Raw genomic sequence first — 15124 nt, forward strand, 5'->3', positions numbered from 1 at the left:
ACCATGGCAGAAATTAGTAGGCAACATAGGTTTTCATCAGCAGTTGCTCCTACAGTCATCTTCTCTTCTTACACTCTTGGAGGGTATTTTTGTGGGGGAGAGACCATAATTGTGATTCCTCCTGTCCTCTCTTCCCCAGCTTAATTTATAAAAAATAAACTACAAACCTAGTAGCCAAACCTAAACCCAAATGTTTGCTGAGATTGTTTTTATGTGTAGCTGCAGTGAGGAGTACCATGGAAGCAGGATATCAACTTCTGTTATTATGGTAATTAATGAGATATCGCAGACAGATTCTCTTTGTTGTTATTTTTTATTCTGAGTTGTATTTACTCTAAGAATTATGCATGGTAGCAGAAAAAGACTTTTTATCTTGGTTTAATTAAAAGATATGCCTTTTTACTCTTTTCATAGAATAAGGCATTATTCCACCTACTGTACTATATGCACATGCATGCTAAAATATATTGTCTTTTAGGGTCCCCCAGGGCCACCGGGACTCCCAGGTGAGAAGGTAAGACTCTTTATTATAAATATTAAATCTTTCTGTTTATTTGGCATACCAGATCCCCAAGACTCTGAAAACTAGTGATCCTAAAGGAGTGGGGTTTTTTACACTTTGGGATCTATTTCTGTGTCTTAATGGACATCATAAAGAGAGATTTTTAACATTTTTTTTCAAATTCTTCTATCTCTGTTATCTCACTTGATGAAGTCAGTAGTAATTACAACATTCTATGGTTATTTGAATTCATTTTAAAATGCAAAAATTTTCTCTGAAGTGTTGGAAAAAAGAGCATATTGACAATAAAATTATCTGATAAATTTCAATTTTTTGTCACAAGTTGCTGTGACATGGCTAAAAAAAGCAGGGAGGTTAGGACATGATTATTTATTTATTTCACACATGCATTATAAAGACATATTCTCTCTTTTATATTCTCTCTTAGTGTTTGATGTGTACAAAATACTTTCATATGTGTATATATATGCATGTACGCACTGCTGATAAAAATTGACTAAGTGTGTATAATTTACATTTTCAGGGCTACATGGGCTTGGGCTTTCAGGGTCCCAAAGGTGAAAAGGTACGTCTCTTGTAAACTTCTAGTGAACAACTGTCAGAAATATTTTTGATACTATGTTTTAAATAAAGAAAACTGTTGGAATCAATCAACGGAGAAAATAAGCATTGTAATTTTTGGAAGACTTGAGTAAATCTATAACTTATACCTAAATGAATGAAAGTCATGAACAATTACAGAATTTGTTAATCATGATGTTATACCTGATTTAGGTCATTATCCTGTTTTCCAGCTGTGACTGGAAAGCTACTTCAATTTGAAATAAGCAGATCTGGAACCATTTATTCTGTATATTAGGAGTCACCATGAGATGTTTTTGAAATTAATTTAATTCCAAGGGTTGAGATTTAATGTGCTGTTCAGAAAGATCATAATTCGTTGTGATAGGACTCTAGTGGACCTGTCTGCCTTAGTTTGGTTTGGTAGTGTATATTTGAAGCAGATCTTTCAGTTGTTCCCTTTTACTGTGTTTTACCACAACCAGGAAGGGGTTTCAGAGCACACAGATGAGTTTACTTTTGAATGAATCTAAGCCAAAAGATGTGCTCCAGGATTGCATTTATTCTCTTACTCAGCATCAAGTAGGAGGTAATACATGTCAGCTTTAATCTGTCACCTCTCACACTGAGAGGTCTGGGCCAAAGTGCCTTATGTTGTGTTTCCAGGAGCCAAGAACTGCATGCAGTCAAGGGCTATTCAATAAATTCATAATGTGTTTGAGCACTTCTCCAGAAACTTCTCGTGACTGTCATTGACAAAGGGCTTTTGGAGTATAAGTAAATTATATTACTTAAGATAGGTTTGATTTTTTTAATCTACCACCTTATTTACGTATTTTGAGCCACAATATTCCCAATGGATAGAATTTTTGTGACATAACATGTAGTTGAAATTAAGCTGTTATCATGAAATTTACTGAAAAATGTTGGTCACAGAAGTATGTGGAGATTTCCTATACTCCTCAGGTTTGTCTTTAGCAAAAGATTAATGGTATTGCTGTGCATTATTGGCTGACAAAAATGTATCAAGCCTTTTGGGAGGTATTTTACTGTAAAAGATGGTGCTTTTGCATTATATAAGGAGATGAGATTCTGACCCTGCAATGGACACATACATACTAAAAAAGTGTGATCCACAGTTATCATCTTGAAGTTGACCTTTATGGACAGTTGTAAAGCTGATGGAACACTATAAACTTTGACTAGCATTTCCCTTTAGGCATTGACTTTCTGTACCTGACCTCTTTCCTCCTAAACTCCTTCCTCCTAAAGGAAGCACTAAAAAAACTTTTGTACTATTGCTGTAATTACTTGGATATGTTCCTGATATTTGGTGTTGATCAATCTATACCCTAAGAGTAGATTAAGAGATCTTTCTCTGTCTGTAATTATGTCTGTAATCCTTTCACTGCTTTTTCTGAAATAAGAATTTTTAAAAAACACAGCTATATTTTTAAAAGCAAGTGGCAGTTCTCTTTAATGTTATTGGCCTTCATAATGTTTGATCTCAGAGTCATGCTGTTTTCAGTGGACTATCCTGGATTTGCTGTTGACAGGGAGAGCAAGGAGTAAGGGGCCCCCCAGGACCTCCAGGACCAGCACCACATATGAAAGAAAAAGGGAGTGAAATCATAAGGGGAGAAAAGGTGAGATGTTAAATGATTAAATGCTAAATGACTTCTTATACTCTTCATTAAAATGTGATCCATAGGAATTAGCAAACAAAAGTGAAACAGGAAAAAAAAAAATGAATTCACCTAGAGCATGTTTTTCAAAAATTTCTTCCTGTTTTACTTCATGCATGAATTTTGAATGCCATTCTAGAAGTCTCTCTAAAAATATATAATAAATGATAAATGCATCAGTAATTGCATAAAAAAAGTAATTCATGCAGCAGACAACTTTCTGAGGAAGCAGGATTGATAAGCACAGGATATTATAAAAATATTCTAAAAGTTTGAATTAAGTAGTAAGTATTGTTTGAAGTAAATAGTGTTAGAATTAATTATATTTGACTTTTCATATACAGAATCACATTCATGAAATTCTGAGTGCTAATGAATTTTTCAATTATTGAATTAAACAGTTTAAGAAATATACACTAGTAAAATAAACGAGCTTAATGGATTCACATTTTGTGTTAATCAAAATTCTTGCACATCATACTATTAGGCATATTGAACTATTAGTTCTTGAGATGGAGAACAAAATTAAATGTACTTTTGCTGGTATGAAGAATTATTTACAACCTAAATGAATAATGGTTAAGGTGTTGTTTGCTAATCCACAATTTTTTTAATAATTTCATTAGGGTGATCCAGGTGAAAAGGGTGAACAGGGAATCCCAGTAAGTATTGTGTATTTTTTTTTAATACTATAAAAAATGATAAAGAATCTGATAATGGCACTGAATATCTCTACAGCTATTAGTTAGAAGTAAATTTACTTTGGAATTTGGCAGTATTTTTAATCTGGTGAATATTTGTTTTCCAGGGATTGCCAGGTTCAGGCTTCAAAGGAGAAAAGGGTGAACCTGGAAAGCCCGGTCCACGTGTAAGTATACTGAACTTTATCAATACCATAATTGCAGTTATTGTATTGTTTCCATGAGCTGATTAAACTATTAATTGAAGAGCAAATTTGGTGTATTTCATAAAAGCAAGTTTTGCTGTAGGATGGGTGTACAAATGAAGGTAGTAATAACATGCAGTAAAATTAGTACTGCTGTAGAATGTAACATGTTTCAGATAACTGAAGACATTCAACAGTAGCTTGTAGTGCTGAAGGCAAAGGCAAAACTCCCATGGATCCCAACTAAAGCAAAATTAAGTCATTCCATAACAGAAGAAAAAGCATAGCCAAACATATCACTCTTTTTGAAGTGACTTTAGCTAAATGGAATATGTTGAATTTATTTCAAATACTCTCACATGCACTCAACAAAATAAGTGTGTTTAGCCTAAAGGTACAGTTCCTTGCAAAAACAATGAATGGAGAAAAAGGTTTAGGTGACTAAAATACTTCTGTTTGCTGGTTTCTAGCCTGACTTTGGATACTTGAGGCCATAACGTCTATTACATTTGCCTAATCCAACCTATATCGTAATCTCATCCATACATCTTCTGCATGAGTCATGCAGTATCTTTCATAGCTGAGCTGGTAGTAAAATTGTACCTTTTCTATATTCAAATGCATCTAAAGTATTAAAAGTTTCTCAGATTGTGGGTCTTCCTAAACTGTTAGGTCCAGCACCTCTATAGGCATTGTACTTCATTCTGAAAAATAGAAAATCTCCCTTTCTACAATACTTCAAGGTCAGATGTTCTATTATCCTATTAGTAAAGATATATGATGGAATTACCTTTGCTATCACATATGTATTTTTATTCTTACTGTAAATGAGAGCCTGAAGCTGGAAGAATGGAGAGATGTTGGCTTTGGAAACTAGAGTATCTGAATTTTTCAAATATATATTTTTCAGTTTCTTCAAAGTTCCCTGAACAAAGTTGCTGAGAAATTTTATATATAATTCTTCAGGAAATCATAGCTACTTCTGAAATTAAGATAAGGCTTGAAAGATGACCGCATGTTAAGATCTAATATTCTAGTTAAATAGAATTAAACCATGTGACTAATTCCGATCACAATGTACATTTGAAGACTCTCTTGGCTTTGCAGATAATGGTTTTAATTAATTATTAAAACTTACTTGTAGCCCTTCTTTATAAGACACCATAGTTGCACATTTCAATGGTGGCAGCTTGTTCATGTTTGTTGTATCATTACCCTTCAATTGCAGTGTTTTAGACAGAGTTTTTTTGACCTAAACTGATGGGATTACTTTTTAGACTGAACTATATGCACTATTACTTTGTGTATTAAGTATATACATTTTCTTGAGTTTATGGGACAAATTCATACTACTTATGCTACACATACAATCTAAGCATTGGGACACCAAATAAAAGCCAGTTTCCAGTGGATTAGGCTACAAACCAACATACCAGTCCTTTTCTGGTGCAGAGGAAGAGGAAGGGAATGCTGAAAAGTAGGTTAGTCCATCTAGGTCATTTGTCATGTATCTGTTGATTACTTCAAGGGAATCTAATCCCCTCTGCCCTGAAACAATCCCTCAGCCTTGGCCATATCCTGAAACAATCCCTCAGCCATCCCTCAGCCTTGGCCATATTGATCACCACCATTGGTCTACCCTGGCCTCCAGTCGGGAGGCCTGGAGACACACCATCTATAACGCTGCTGCTGCTTTTGAGAACACACGCAGGATCACTCTCGAGGAGAAAAGACAATGTAGAAAGAATCGCGTCTTGTCGATATCACCTGGGGAGTCTTTCTGCTGTGCCTTCTGCAACCAGACTTGTCTATCTCGCATTGGCCTTTTTAGCCATCAGCGTGCTTGTAGCAAGCGTGGGTAGAGCCCTTCTCAAATCTTCGTTCGCGAAGCCTAGCCATGATGATGATGATGAATCCCCTCTGTAGGTTAACACAGTGGTCTAATAAGTAATAATTTTGTTCTGGAGGAGGGAGCTTTGTATTCTAGTTTATCATCTTCCACGTGATTTGAGATTGTAGCTTTCAATGTAAGGAAAGTGGTTTTTACTACTAGATTACCACATGATCTAATTAGCACAGGGCCTAATACTCTCCAAGCCTTCTGCTGAAACTGAACTACCTAATGTCTATGAGTAAGTTTTGTGAAGCTGAAGTGTATATATACCTAGAAAGGGATTGCTATGAAGTCTGGTTCCAGTTTCTTGTGCTGTTGATATATTTTTGTCTTGAAGTCTCCTTGGCAGGAAAATCACTGTGTTATTCCTGGATCTGGGAATAGATTAGCAGGATTTTATTGAATTTGGCATCCTGTAGGGTGTTGGATAATGTAAGAACTAGGCATTCACAATTTGCCTGCTTTGTATCCTCTGCTCTGTTAGCTGCATTAGCACACTTGGATTAATGCAGTGCAATAATGATTGTTTTGTTCTAGTATTTCATCCACAGTATTTAGAAATTTCATGTATTTGGTTGCCTGTTTAAGCAGAGTGGAACTTTGTGTTTTACAGGGAAAGCCTGGAAAAGATGGTGAACCAGGACCAAAAGGAGAACCTGTATGTATTTTACTCAATTTCCAGTACTGCTTTTTGCATTCAAAACAAATGTGTATTTGTCTGTGTATTAAAATGGGTTGAGATTTTCTAGCCTTCTGAATTGTTTACTTAAAGTTTTTGCTTTCAGTGAATTAGTGTCTGGTTTGAAAATTTAAAGCTTTGATGCTGCCACGGCTAAGATCCATCTGTATTTTTATCTTCTGGTTTTGCTGTCTTCTACACACAGGGTTTGCCTGGTGGGTTTGGGATTCCAGGACGACCTGGAGAACCTGGTGTGAAGGTGCGTAGTAGCAGCTTTTGATTCCCTTCACACAGAATGAGTTAAGGTAGATGTGCAGTAAAGCAATGACTGCACATAAAGCAGTGAATGTTGCTAAGCTGTGTCATCGCTCAGAGACTAAGAGAAGTTGAAATTAAGTTAGTGTGGGTAGACCTGATTTAGATCTCATATGAATTGATTAATGCAGGTTTTATTTTCACAAGCTCTTTGCCCAGCCATTATATGTTCAAGTGTACTTCCCTAAAAACTGCAGTTCCTCTTTACATCGTGCAAAAACAGTATAGGCCTGCAAACAAACTACTTACTAATACTGCTTGTTATAGTGATCTTGTCATTTGGAAGTTGTATGAACCTATATTGAATTGTTCATTTGTTGAGGAAATCCAATTTACTTGGAAAAAAAAATCTGATCTGGATTTTAAATGTAAATTCTATTTTTTTTAGGGTGAGAAAGGGGATCAAGGTTTTCCAGGACCTCCAGGAAGAGTAAGTAAAATAAATTTGTGTTTTATTTTAAACTTAAAATAAAATTAAATAAGGAAAGTGCTCAAACAATGAGGGGAAAAAAGAGAGACTGTGCATGTTCAGATCTCATTCTCATCAGTCACATCCTTATTTTTTCTTAATGGAAAAAAACTGAATACACTGTTTTAAAGTATCTTTGAAATTTGGGAAAGGAGCTCTTTAAGACTATGACTTTCAAACATTTTGGACTATGAAAATTATAAGCATTGTTAATCAATAAAATATCCAAAAGAGAGTTCAAAAGAGTAAGTCTGTCAGCTTTGCAGTTGGTTGTGGTTTAACTGCAGGTGACAATTATGTACCACACAGCCATTTGTTCACTCATCACCCCTGCCTGAGGTGGGATGAGAAGGAGAACTGGAAAAAGGTAAAACTCATGCCTTGAGTATTAATTGAAACAAAGTTAATACTACTAATAGTAGTAGTATTAGTAATAATAATAAGGAAAAGGGAGATAAAAAGAAGAGAGAGAGGAATAAAACCTAAGAAAGACAAGTGATGCACAATACAATTGCTCACCATGACCAGTGAGTCCCTGAGCAGTGATCAGCCCCTATGCACAAGAAGAAACCAGGGGAGCAGTCTGTAAGTTTTTTAACACTTCAAATAAAAAATGGGGTTAGTCAGCAACAAATAGATCATTGAGGTTGCTGCTTCTCTAACATGGGGAAAAATTCCCAACATTTGCTAATTTGGTTTGAAAAATTGTACATGCTTCCTGAATATTTTATTGTAAATGTTAGTATCCTACATGTCACGCTCAGATCAAGGTTAGCAGAAATTACCAGAACATAATATTTTAAAATTAAGTGTAATACAAACTTAATGGGTCAGTGCTTAGACCATGCTGAGATTTTTTTGGCATCATTCTTGTTGAGGAAGATTCTATAAAAGCTCTCCACTTAATCCTGTGACTCCTCCTATGAAGGAATCTTGGTAGAATGGGAAATATTTATTTTCTTGGGTAATTCCTCAGCATCTACAACCCTCTCACAACAGTTGTTACATTATGACTGAAATTGCAAATATAACCACAACTGCTCAAAATTGTTATAAAACCAAATGGCCTCTGTACCATAAGATCAAGATGTGAGAGATACAAATGAAGGCACAGTTGCACGTTTCTAGTGTCCTAGTCTTTGTCCTGTGATTCAGATGATAGATGCTGGACCAATAGATTCCTTTGGTGAAAAAGGAGACCCTGGAGTTTCAGGCTTGCCTGGACTGAAAGGTCAAAAAGGTGAAAAAGGTAAGTATTTTTTTTTTGTCTTTTTGGTTGAGTTATAGTTTTAGTTTTCTTACTAAAGGAAATTAGATTTGTACTGTCTGTGAGCTCAGTAGTTCCATATGACAGTGTAATGTTCCAGTTATTTATTTAGTTGCTTTCAGGTTATTACATTTTGTAATAGCTTGTAGGACACTTCTGCTTCTCATCTTAACTAAGACTGTCTTTCAGTTATAGATGGAAAAAAACAAGAATCTGTTTTTATGCAGTTAAATAATCCAGTGAGATTATTTAATATGAAAATCAACACAAACTTATAGAGGATAATAACACAGAGAATCTTGAGACTTCTTTATGAAAGTCCATAGCTAATTTTTCATCTTAAGATTGATTTGCATAATTTTAGAAAGTCTTCAGTAAACAGAAAATCAAGCATACCCTTTCCCATTTTCCCCATTACAGACCTTAGCCTATTTATGAAAATTCACTGGAGAAGTTTGCACATAGCAGGGTCTTTTCCCTGAATATATTGCTTGCAGATATGTATAGATTATTTAACTTCAAATTTGATTCAGAATATAATAGCTTGAATGTGAATTTAAATAATATAGGCTAAAAGCTCACTGTCATTGCCATTGCTGAATTCATTGCCTAATTGAAAACTTCTCTTTCTAAAGGTTTCCCTGGTGCACAAGGAATCCCAGGACCTCCAGGTATGAAACTGTAATCACTCGTTTTTTCACATTTTTGATGTATTCTGCTTCGGTGAAGAATCCTGAGAGATACTCTCCTTAGCTGCTCCTTACCGAACACCAAGCAGTGACTTCTCCAGCAGTCCAATTATCCCTGTAGACCCTTAGCTTTTCTTGTGTCTTTGATGTGATCCAGTCTTATTCTTTCTGTAGAGCCCTGATAACTTTCTGCTGAAACAGAAAAAGTAGGGTACACAGTTCATCAGAGATAGCCCAGAGAGTATGGCTCCTTTGGGCAAGAAGACTTGTTAAGTGTGAATATGTGTGTGGGTGTGTGCATATATACCTGAGTATGTATATTCATATGTAGATCATTTGTTTTGCTCTCACTTCAACTTCATATGTGTTTGCATAAATATAATAAGAAAAGGTTTGCAGGGAGAAATAATAATACTATTTATTAGATCAAAGTAATTCCTGAAGGCTTCCTTCTTTTTTTTTGACTATGTCACTTGATCAGTAAAAGTTATTTCTTTTGCCTGCAAAGGTTGCCTTTTTCATAGTCTTAACATCTTCACATCCATGATGACACTGCTTTTATGTATATACGTACGAGTATGTGTTTGAAGTAAACCATGACATTTGATTTTTAAAAATTAAGCTAATAATCCATGGAAACCCAATTCTAGCACATCCTGCAGCAATAGTACTATTACCTCCTTTGCTTTCATTTTCTATCTTGACAGTGAGCTAAATATAAAATAATGTGAGCCAGGGTTAGATAGTTTCCAGGAAATTTTTCACAGTTTAGGGTGGTGATGCTATATACTGCAGGCTGTAATTATAGCTCTTAGTCTGTCATTACCCTACAGAAATGGAGATTTCTGTGACTTTCATATTTTCATGCAGTGTTGCACAAGACACATAATGGTTTAGTGATCAAGTCTAGTGATGAGTTGTGAACTGAAATTAGTCAATATGAAGACCTGTGTGACTGTACAAATAGTTAAAAGGAGATCTTTAGGTTTCTTCTATCTCTTTAACTGCTTCTCTTTATTGGCTGTTGTTTGCTTATTATTCCTACAAACGATTTCGGTTATAGCGTTCCTGACATCTGCTTGCATTGTTGAGTACTTATTTACTGAAGTTACTAGATAATGCTCTCCATTTCTAGGTATGTTTAAGATTTGGTTTATTATGAAGTAACGAAACGTGTGATAGTTTCTGAGTGTAATAGCTAAGTTGACTCCTGCATTGACACTATTTGCTATCCAGTAAAAGTGAATTCCGCTAAATCTCAGGAAGGCACTTGGTAGAGAGATGATGTGTTTATCTAGGGACCTAACAGAAGTGAGTAACTCAGCTGTAGTGAGCATATAATCTCAATTTTGTATAAATCACCAGTGATTAAAACACAGTTCCTTTTTTGTTTTGCTCTGAAACACCATGGAAGCTAGCATGTTGATAATGTTGTTGTGTTTTAATTTTTCACTTTTTCATAAATGTTTAACTCTCTCCAAAGGTCGACCACTTCCAGACAGGGTAGGATCACCTGGTGTCCCTGGAGAGAGAGGTGAAAAAGGCGAAAAGGGTTCTCCAGGATTCCCTTCACCTGGAATGCCTGGAAGAGATGGTTTCCCAGGTCCCCCAGGGTTGCCTGGCCCACCAGGACCTCCAGGCGTAACAGGTGGGTAAAGCCCTTCCTTGCTTTTCACAATGAATTCTCAATAATGCACATAAAAAAAGTAAAAAGAGACAAGATTATAAATGCTATAATCAGGATGTATCTATGTCATGGAAGAAACATATCTGAGTTGTTGATGGACCAAGTAAAAGCTGATCCACAATGCAGGAGGCCACTTGTTTCCTTACTGGAACAAGGATTCTTTGCTAAATAAATGTTTTTTAAAATTTCTTCAGAGTTCATTGTGGACTGTTACAATATAACCAAACAATTGACCTTAATATATATTGGTTTATTCTTTGTCCTGTTGTGCCAACCTTGATATACTTGTGGATTTCCAATTAGGAAAATAGCAGATACTAATATTGTTCTTAGTATAAAAGATAGCTGTTCAATCTCACAATTCACAAGTCTGCAGTATCAGTCTTTGTAACAAACTGAACAGGTATGAAAACTAGTCTGCTAGAAGTTTTTATTATAGAATAAAACTATCGTAGGGGAGAATGCAGTCATAGAAAAGCTTGGGTTGGAAGGAACCTTAAAGATCATCTACTTCCAACCCTCCAGGCAGAGGCAGGGATGCCACCTACAGATCAGGATCAACACATACTTTATAGAGGTAAATGAAAAGCTAGTAGTAATGTGACAAATATATAATAATATTAATAGTAATGATAACATTACACAGCTATGTTTTATGAGATAGTGATAAAGCAATTTTTAAGAGAAAAATGTTATCATTTTTTCTATAAAGAAGCAATAACAAAAGTTCATGTGGAAGTGGTCCATGATAATTAGCTCATTACAGCTGATGTTTGTAACTCTTTTCTGGAAATAAAACTTTTACTGTAGGTGATACTGATATTGTGAGTTAAATTGCCATTTCAACGTCAAGAATTATATCCCTATTACAATATTTTAGGTACCTTACAGCTATTGAAAGAAATATTATTCTCTATGGAATTGCTAAACCAAAAATACTTTGTTTGAAAACTGTTGAAGATACATAGTTGTTGCCGTGTTTGCCAGTGAAGCAGTACAAAATCCAGCATGTAGAATAAGGAATTAAACAGCTAAATCTTACCTCATCCTAAAGATAAGAGTAATTTCTGTTTTCCATGCAACATGTTTCAGTCATTGATTAATTTGTTTCCTTCCCAAGATATTTCTTTAGCTTTCTTCAAGTGCATAATGGGAAAGAATTTGTTTTCATTTAAATGTTGTTTCCAAACTTCACATTAACATTTTGACTACTGGCTTTGGCCAAAGTGATGTCATATTATATTGGGCCAGAACCTGTGTCATATCCTCAAACAGAGGCAGCATAATTTATATTCTCATATCAAGCCTGAAAAATATTCTTATTTGTTACCCATTTCAGTTCCCAACATATGAAGTTTGTTGTTTTCAGGAAGCTTAATTGGAATGATGAAGTTAAATGATGTTAACAAGCTGTTCTTGACCTAGAAGGTTTCCTAAAATGTTAAAAACAGAAGTCGGGGTACCAAAACCCCAATTAATGAATTTCTTCAGCAAATCAATACTCTCCGTTCTCTTTAGGGTCAAAACAACAGCTTTTCACCTACAGTACTTTTCTTAGCCAAAGCGTACAATAAAAATGGATTTTGTGTGAAAGTTGTTTGTAACCTTATTATGGTAGGGCCCGTCTTTTCTCTATAATTCTCAGGGTTTCTTAAACATTATATATGGAATCAGAATACAGTCTCCCAGTTAAATTTTTCAAAGTAAATAAAATAAAAGGTAAAGTGCTATCCTTACTTATCACTCTTTATAGGAAACATTTCAGCTATGACACTGCATAAATGCAACCCTCTAATGGAAACTTGAACTTGTCAAAACAATATTCTTTATTGTATTTCCATTGCAGATGGAATTGATCAGTGCCAGCAGGGAGAACCTGGTGCACCAGGTAGTCCTGGACTCCCAGGAAGAGATGGATTTCCAGGAGAAATGGGAGAGAAAGGTAATAATATTTTAATGTGATTGTTTTCTAATGCTTAGTACCCTGGAGCTTGGGTATGTAGAGGCGCTGGGCAAATTAAGCTGGGTCCAGAGAAAGTATACCTAAAGTTAGTTAAAAAAATAGTTCATGGGCATGGAAGATGTTTCTTGAGTCTCTGGTGAATACAAGAAAGATGTTGTTTACAAACATTTCCAGTTGGGTGACACAAACTTCTCTTATAATTCACTTAGCCTACACATTGCTGGAAAGAGATAAAGGATAGCATGGGGCTGAAAGACAAGCTGGAAAGAAGGACATGAAGTGTAAATTCAGCTGTTCATTGCAAGTTAAGATGCGAATTCTGAGATGAAGAATTAGAGAGGGGCAGATGAGTTGGGAATGAAAATGGTTTATGAATCATAGCCATGAATATAATTGAAGATAAAATTATAATATCTATAAATAGGACTGTCAACCATGTGTTTTAGCAGCATTGAATAACTGGACATTTGAAAAAATGAGCTGCACTCATTTATATGGTGATTGATGCTTCCTAATCTAATTCTGCTTACTGCTTTTCTAAAAGTGCAAAATTACACTGACTACAGAAGTTCTCCTTTTGCTGCTTTAATCTTCTTATTTCTTCTATTAACCACTAAATATTTCTTTTCTTGTTTTTGATCCTCTTCAGCCTGTTCTGTTAAATATTATCCTTAGGATAAGACTTATGTTGATTTTCATGCCACTCCTTTAAAAAATTTAGAGAATATTGAACATCAATTTACTGAGAAATTCTCTTTGAAGCATGTAATTAGTAGTAGCACATTTATTTTTATTCTTTCTCCATGAAGTGTTCTAAATTGACGTTTGCCCCTGAATCCACCTATTTGCAGTTATCTTAAATCTATTTGGTTTTATTCATTTGCTTTGTTGTTTTGCTTTTCTCAGGTGACAAAGGGGAAGCCTGTGCCTTGTGTGATAAAGTAGGACCTCCTGGACTTCCAGGACCACAAGGGCCACCAGGTCCAGCAGGTAAAAACTCATTAACTACCTGAAAATGAAGTACATAGGTTAAATTCTGAAAATGCAGCATACGTGATAAAATTAATTACTTTTTGTCCCACTAATCAAATTGTTTGTGAAACTAATGAAAGGAGGGTGGAATGGGGTCCTATTTTTGACCTGGCTCCAAATTTCCAAAACAATCAACAAGAATTGCCAAGGAAGCAGAAACTGGCCACAGTGAAGAGTCTTTGCAAACTGTGGTCCAAATATTTTCACGGATGGTTGTGAAAGTGAAAAATAATGTGGGAACCATTTGCCGATGTGCCCAGGCTTGACAGTGACTCATATATACGTTCCCAATTCCAGCATCAAATTCTGTGTCCCAAAAAAATAATCTTTTTTCTTCTATGTGAGAGAAGTGCCACACGCAAAAATATATATACCTCATATTTGTTCTAGTGTGGCTATTCAGGAACATTAATATGGGTTAGGTAGTTTCAAGACTGCATTGGTTACATGATAAGTCTCAATAGTAAGGTGAATTCATTCCTAAGTCAAATGAACCATCAGTTTCTGAATTTATGAACGCTGACGTGCAACCCATGAGCACATGAATGCAGAAAACTTCACTGACTTTAGCAGCATTATGTTGATATAACTGGAATGGGGGATGGAATGAGACACTTTCAGGGTCGCAAAGAATGCACATACAATGAGCTGTTTGTAAAAGCATGTAGTAAATAAAACTATTTTTTTTTGTCTCTCTGATAAGGTTTTCCGGGTCAAGCGGGTTTCAAGGGAGAAAGAGGCTTACCTGGACTTGATGGACTTCCAGGGGTACCTGTAAGTAATGCCTTGACAAATACTACGTCCTACTAGGCATGCGATCAAAAAACACGTGGTAGTCAATGTATCAGCATGGTTGTGTAACAGTTCTGTTCAAAAACAGACCAGTGCAAGGATGTGATAATAAAATTAACTATGCCTAATAAAATAAAGTAGGAAGCAGTGGGGTTGAACTATGAGAGTAAAAAAAGAGCTGTCAGATATTGGTTTTATTTCTGGTTTTGCTTATCATGTAAACTTAGCGGGACACATAACCTTCTGTCTGAACAAGCTAAGCAGTGGAGTTGGGTTAAGAGTAGGATTTCACAGAAAACAGATCCAGATTCCCTGACCTTCTTGTGGATTGTTCCAATAACTCTTAGCTGTTTTAGTACATATATATTGAGAGAGAGACAGTGCCATCTAGTGTAGCGTAAGCAATCTAATATTAGCATGCAGCCTACTGTGGCAGTTTTTCTGAATTTTGAGTAATAGAATCAGTGGAGTTGGAAGGGACCCATCAGGATCACTGAGCCCAACTCCCGGCCCTGCACAAGACACCCCAAAATCACATGATGTACCTGAGAGTGTTGTCCAAACACTTCTTGAACTATGTCAGGCTTGGTGCTGTGACCACTTCCTTGGGGAGCCTGTTCCAGTGCTCAAATACCATCTTGGTGAAAACCCTTTTCCTGAGATCTAATCTAAACTTCCTGAC

The 15124-nt window shown here is 35.7% G+C and overlaps 1 protein-coding gene across 1 annotated transcript in view; it reads left to right on the forward strand.

Moving 5' to 3' along the window:
- Positions 1 to 15124, forward strand: part of COL4A1 (collagen type IV alpha 1 chain) — a 122766-nt gene that overhangs the window by 71181 nt on the left and 36461 nt on the right. Inside the window, exons 11-24 of the mRNA XM_050333212.1 lie at positions 479 to 514; positions 1047 to 1088; positions 2641 to 2730; positions 3396 to 3431; positions 3578 to 3637; positions 6163 to 6207; positions 6434 to 6487; positions 6932 to 6973; positions 8168 to 8261; positions 8915 to 8950; positions 10452 to 10616; positions 12502 to 12597; positions 13525 to 13608; positions 14354 to 14424. Of these exons, the coding sequence (XP_050189169.1) occupies positions 479 to 514; positions 1047 to 1088; positions 2641 to 2730; positions 3396 to 3431; positions 3578 to 3637; positions 6163 to 6207; positions 6434 to 6487; positions 6932 to 6973; positions 8168 to 8261; positions 8915 to 8950; positions 10452 to 10616; positions 12502 to 12597; positions 13525 to 13608; positions 14354 to 14424 (951 nt within the window). The remainder of the gene's footprint in view (positions 1 to 478; positions 515 to 1046; positions 1089 to 2640; positions 2731 to 3395; positions 3432 to 3577; positions 3638 to 6162; positions 6208 to 6433; positions 6488 to 6931; positions 6974 to 8167; positions 8262 to 8914; positions 8951 to 10451; positions 10617 to 12501; positions 12598 to 13524; positions 13609 to 14353; positions 14425 to 15124) is intronic.

The sequence above is a fragment of the Myiozetetes cayanensis genome, unplaced genomic scaffold (genome assembly GCF_022539395.1).
Source record: "Myiozetetes cayanensis isolate MyiCay16 unplaced genomic scaffold, myiCay2020 scf5-8, whole genome shotgun sequence".
Lineage (NCBI taxonomy): Eukaryota > Metazoa > Chordata > Aves > Passeriformes > Tyrannidae > Myiozetetes > Myiozetetes cayanensis.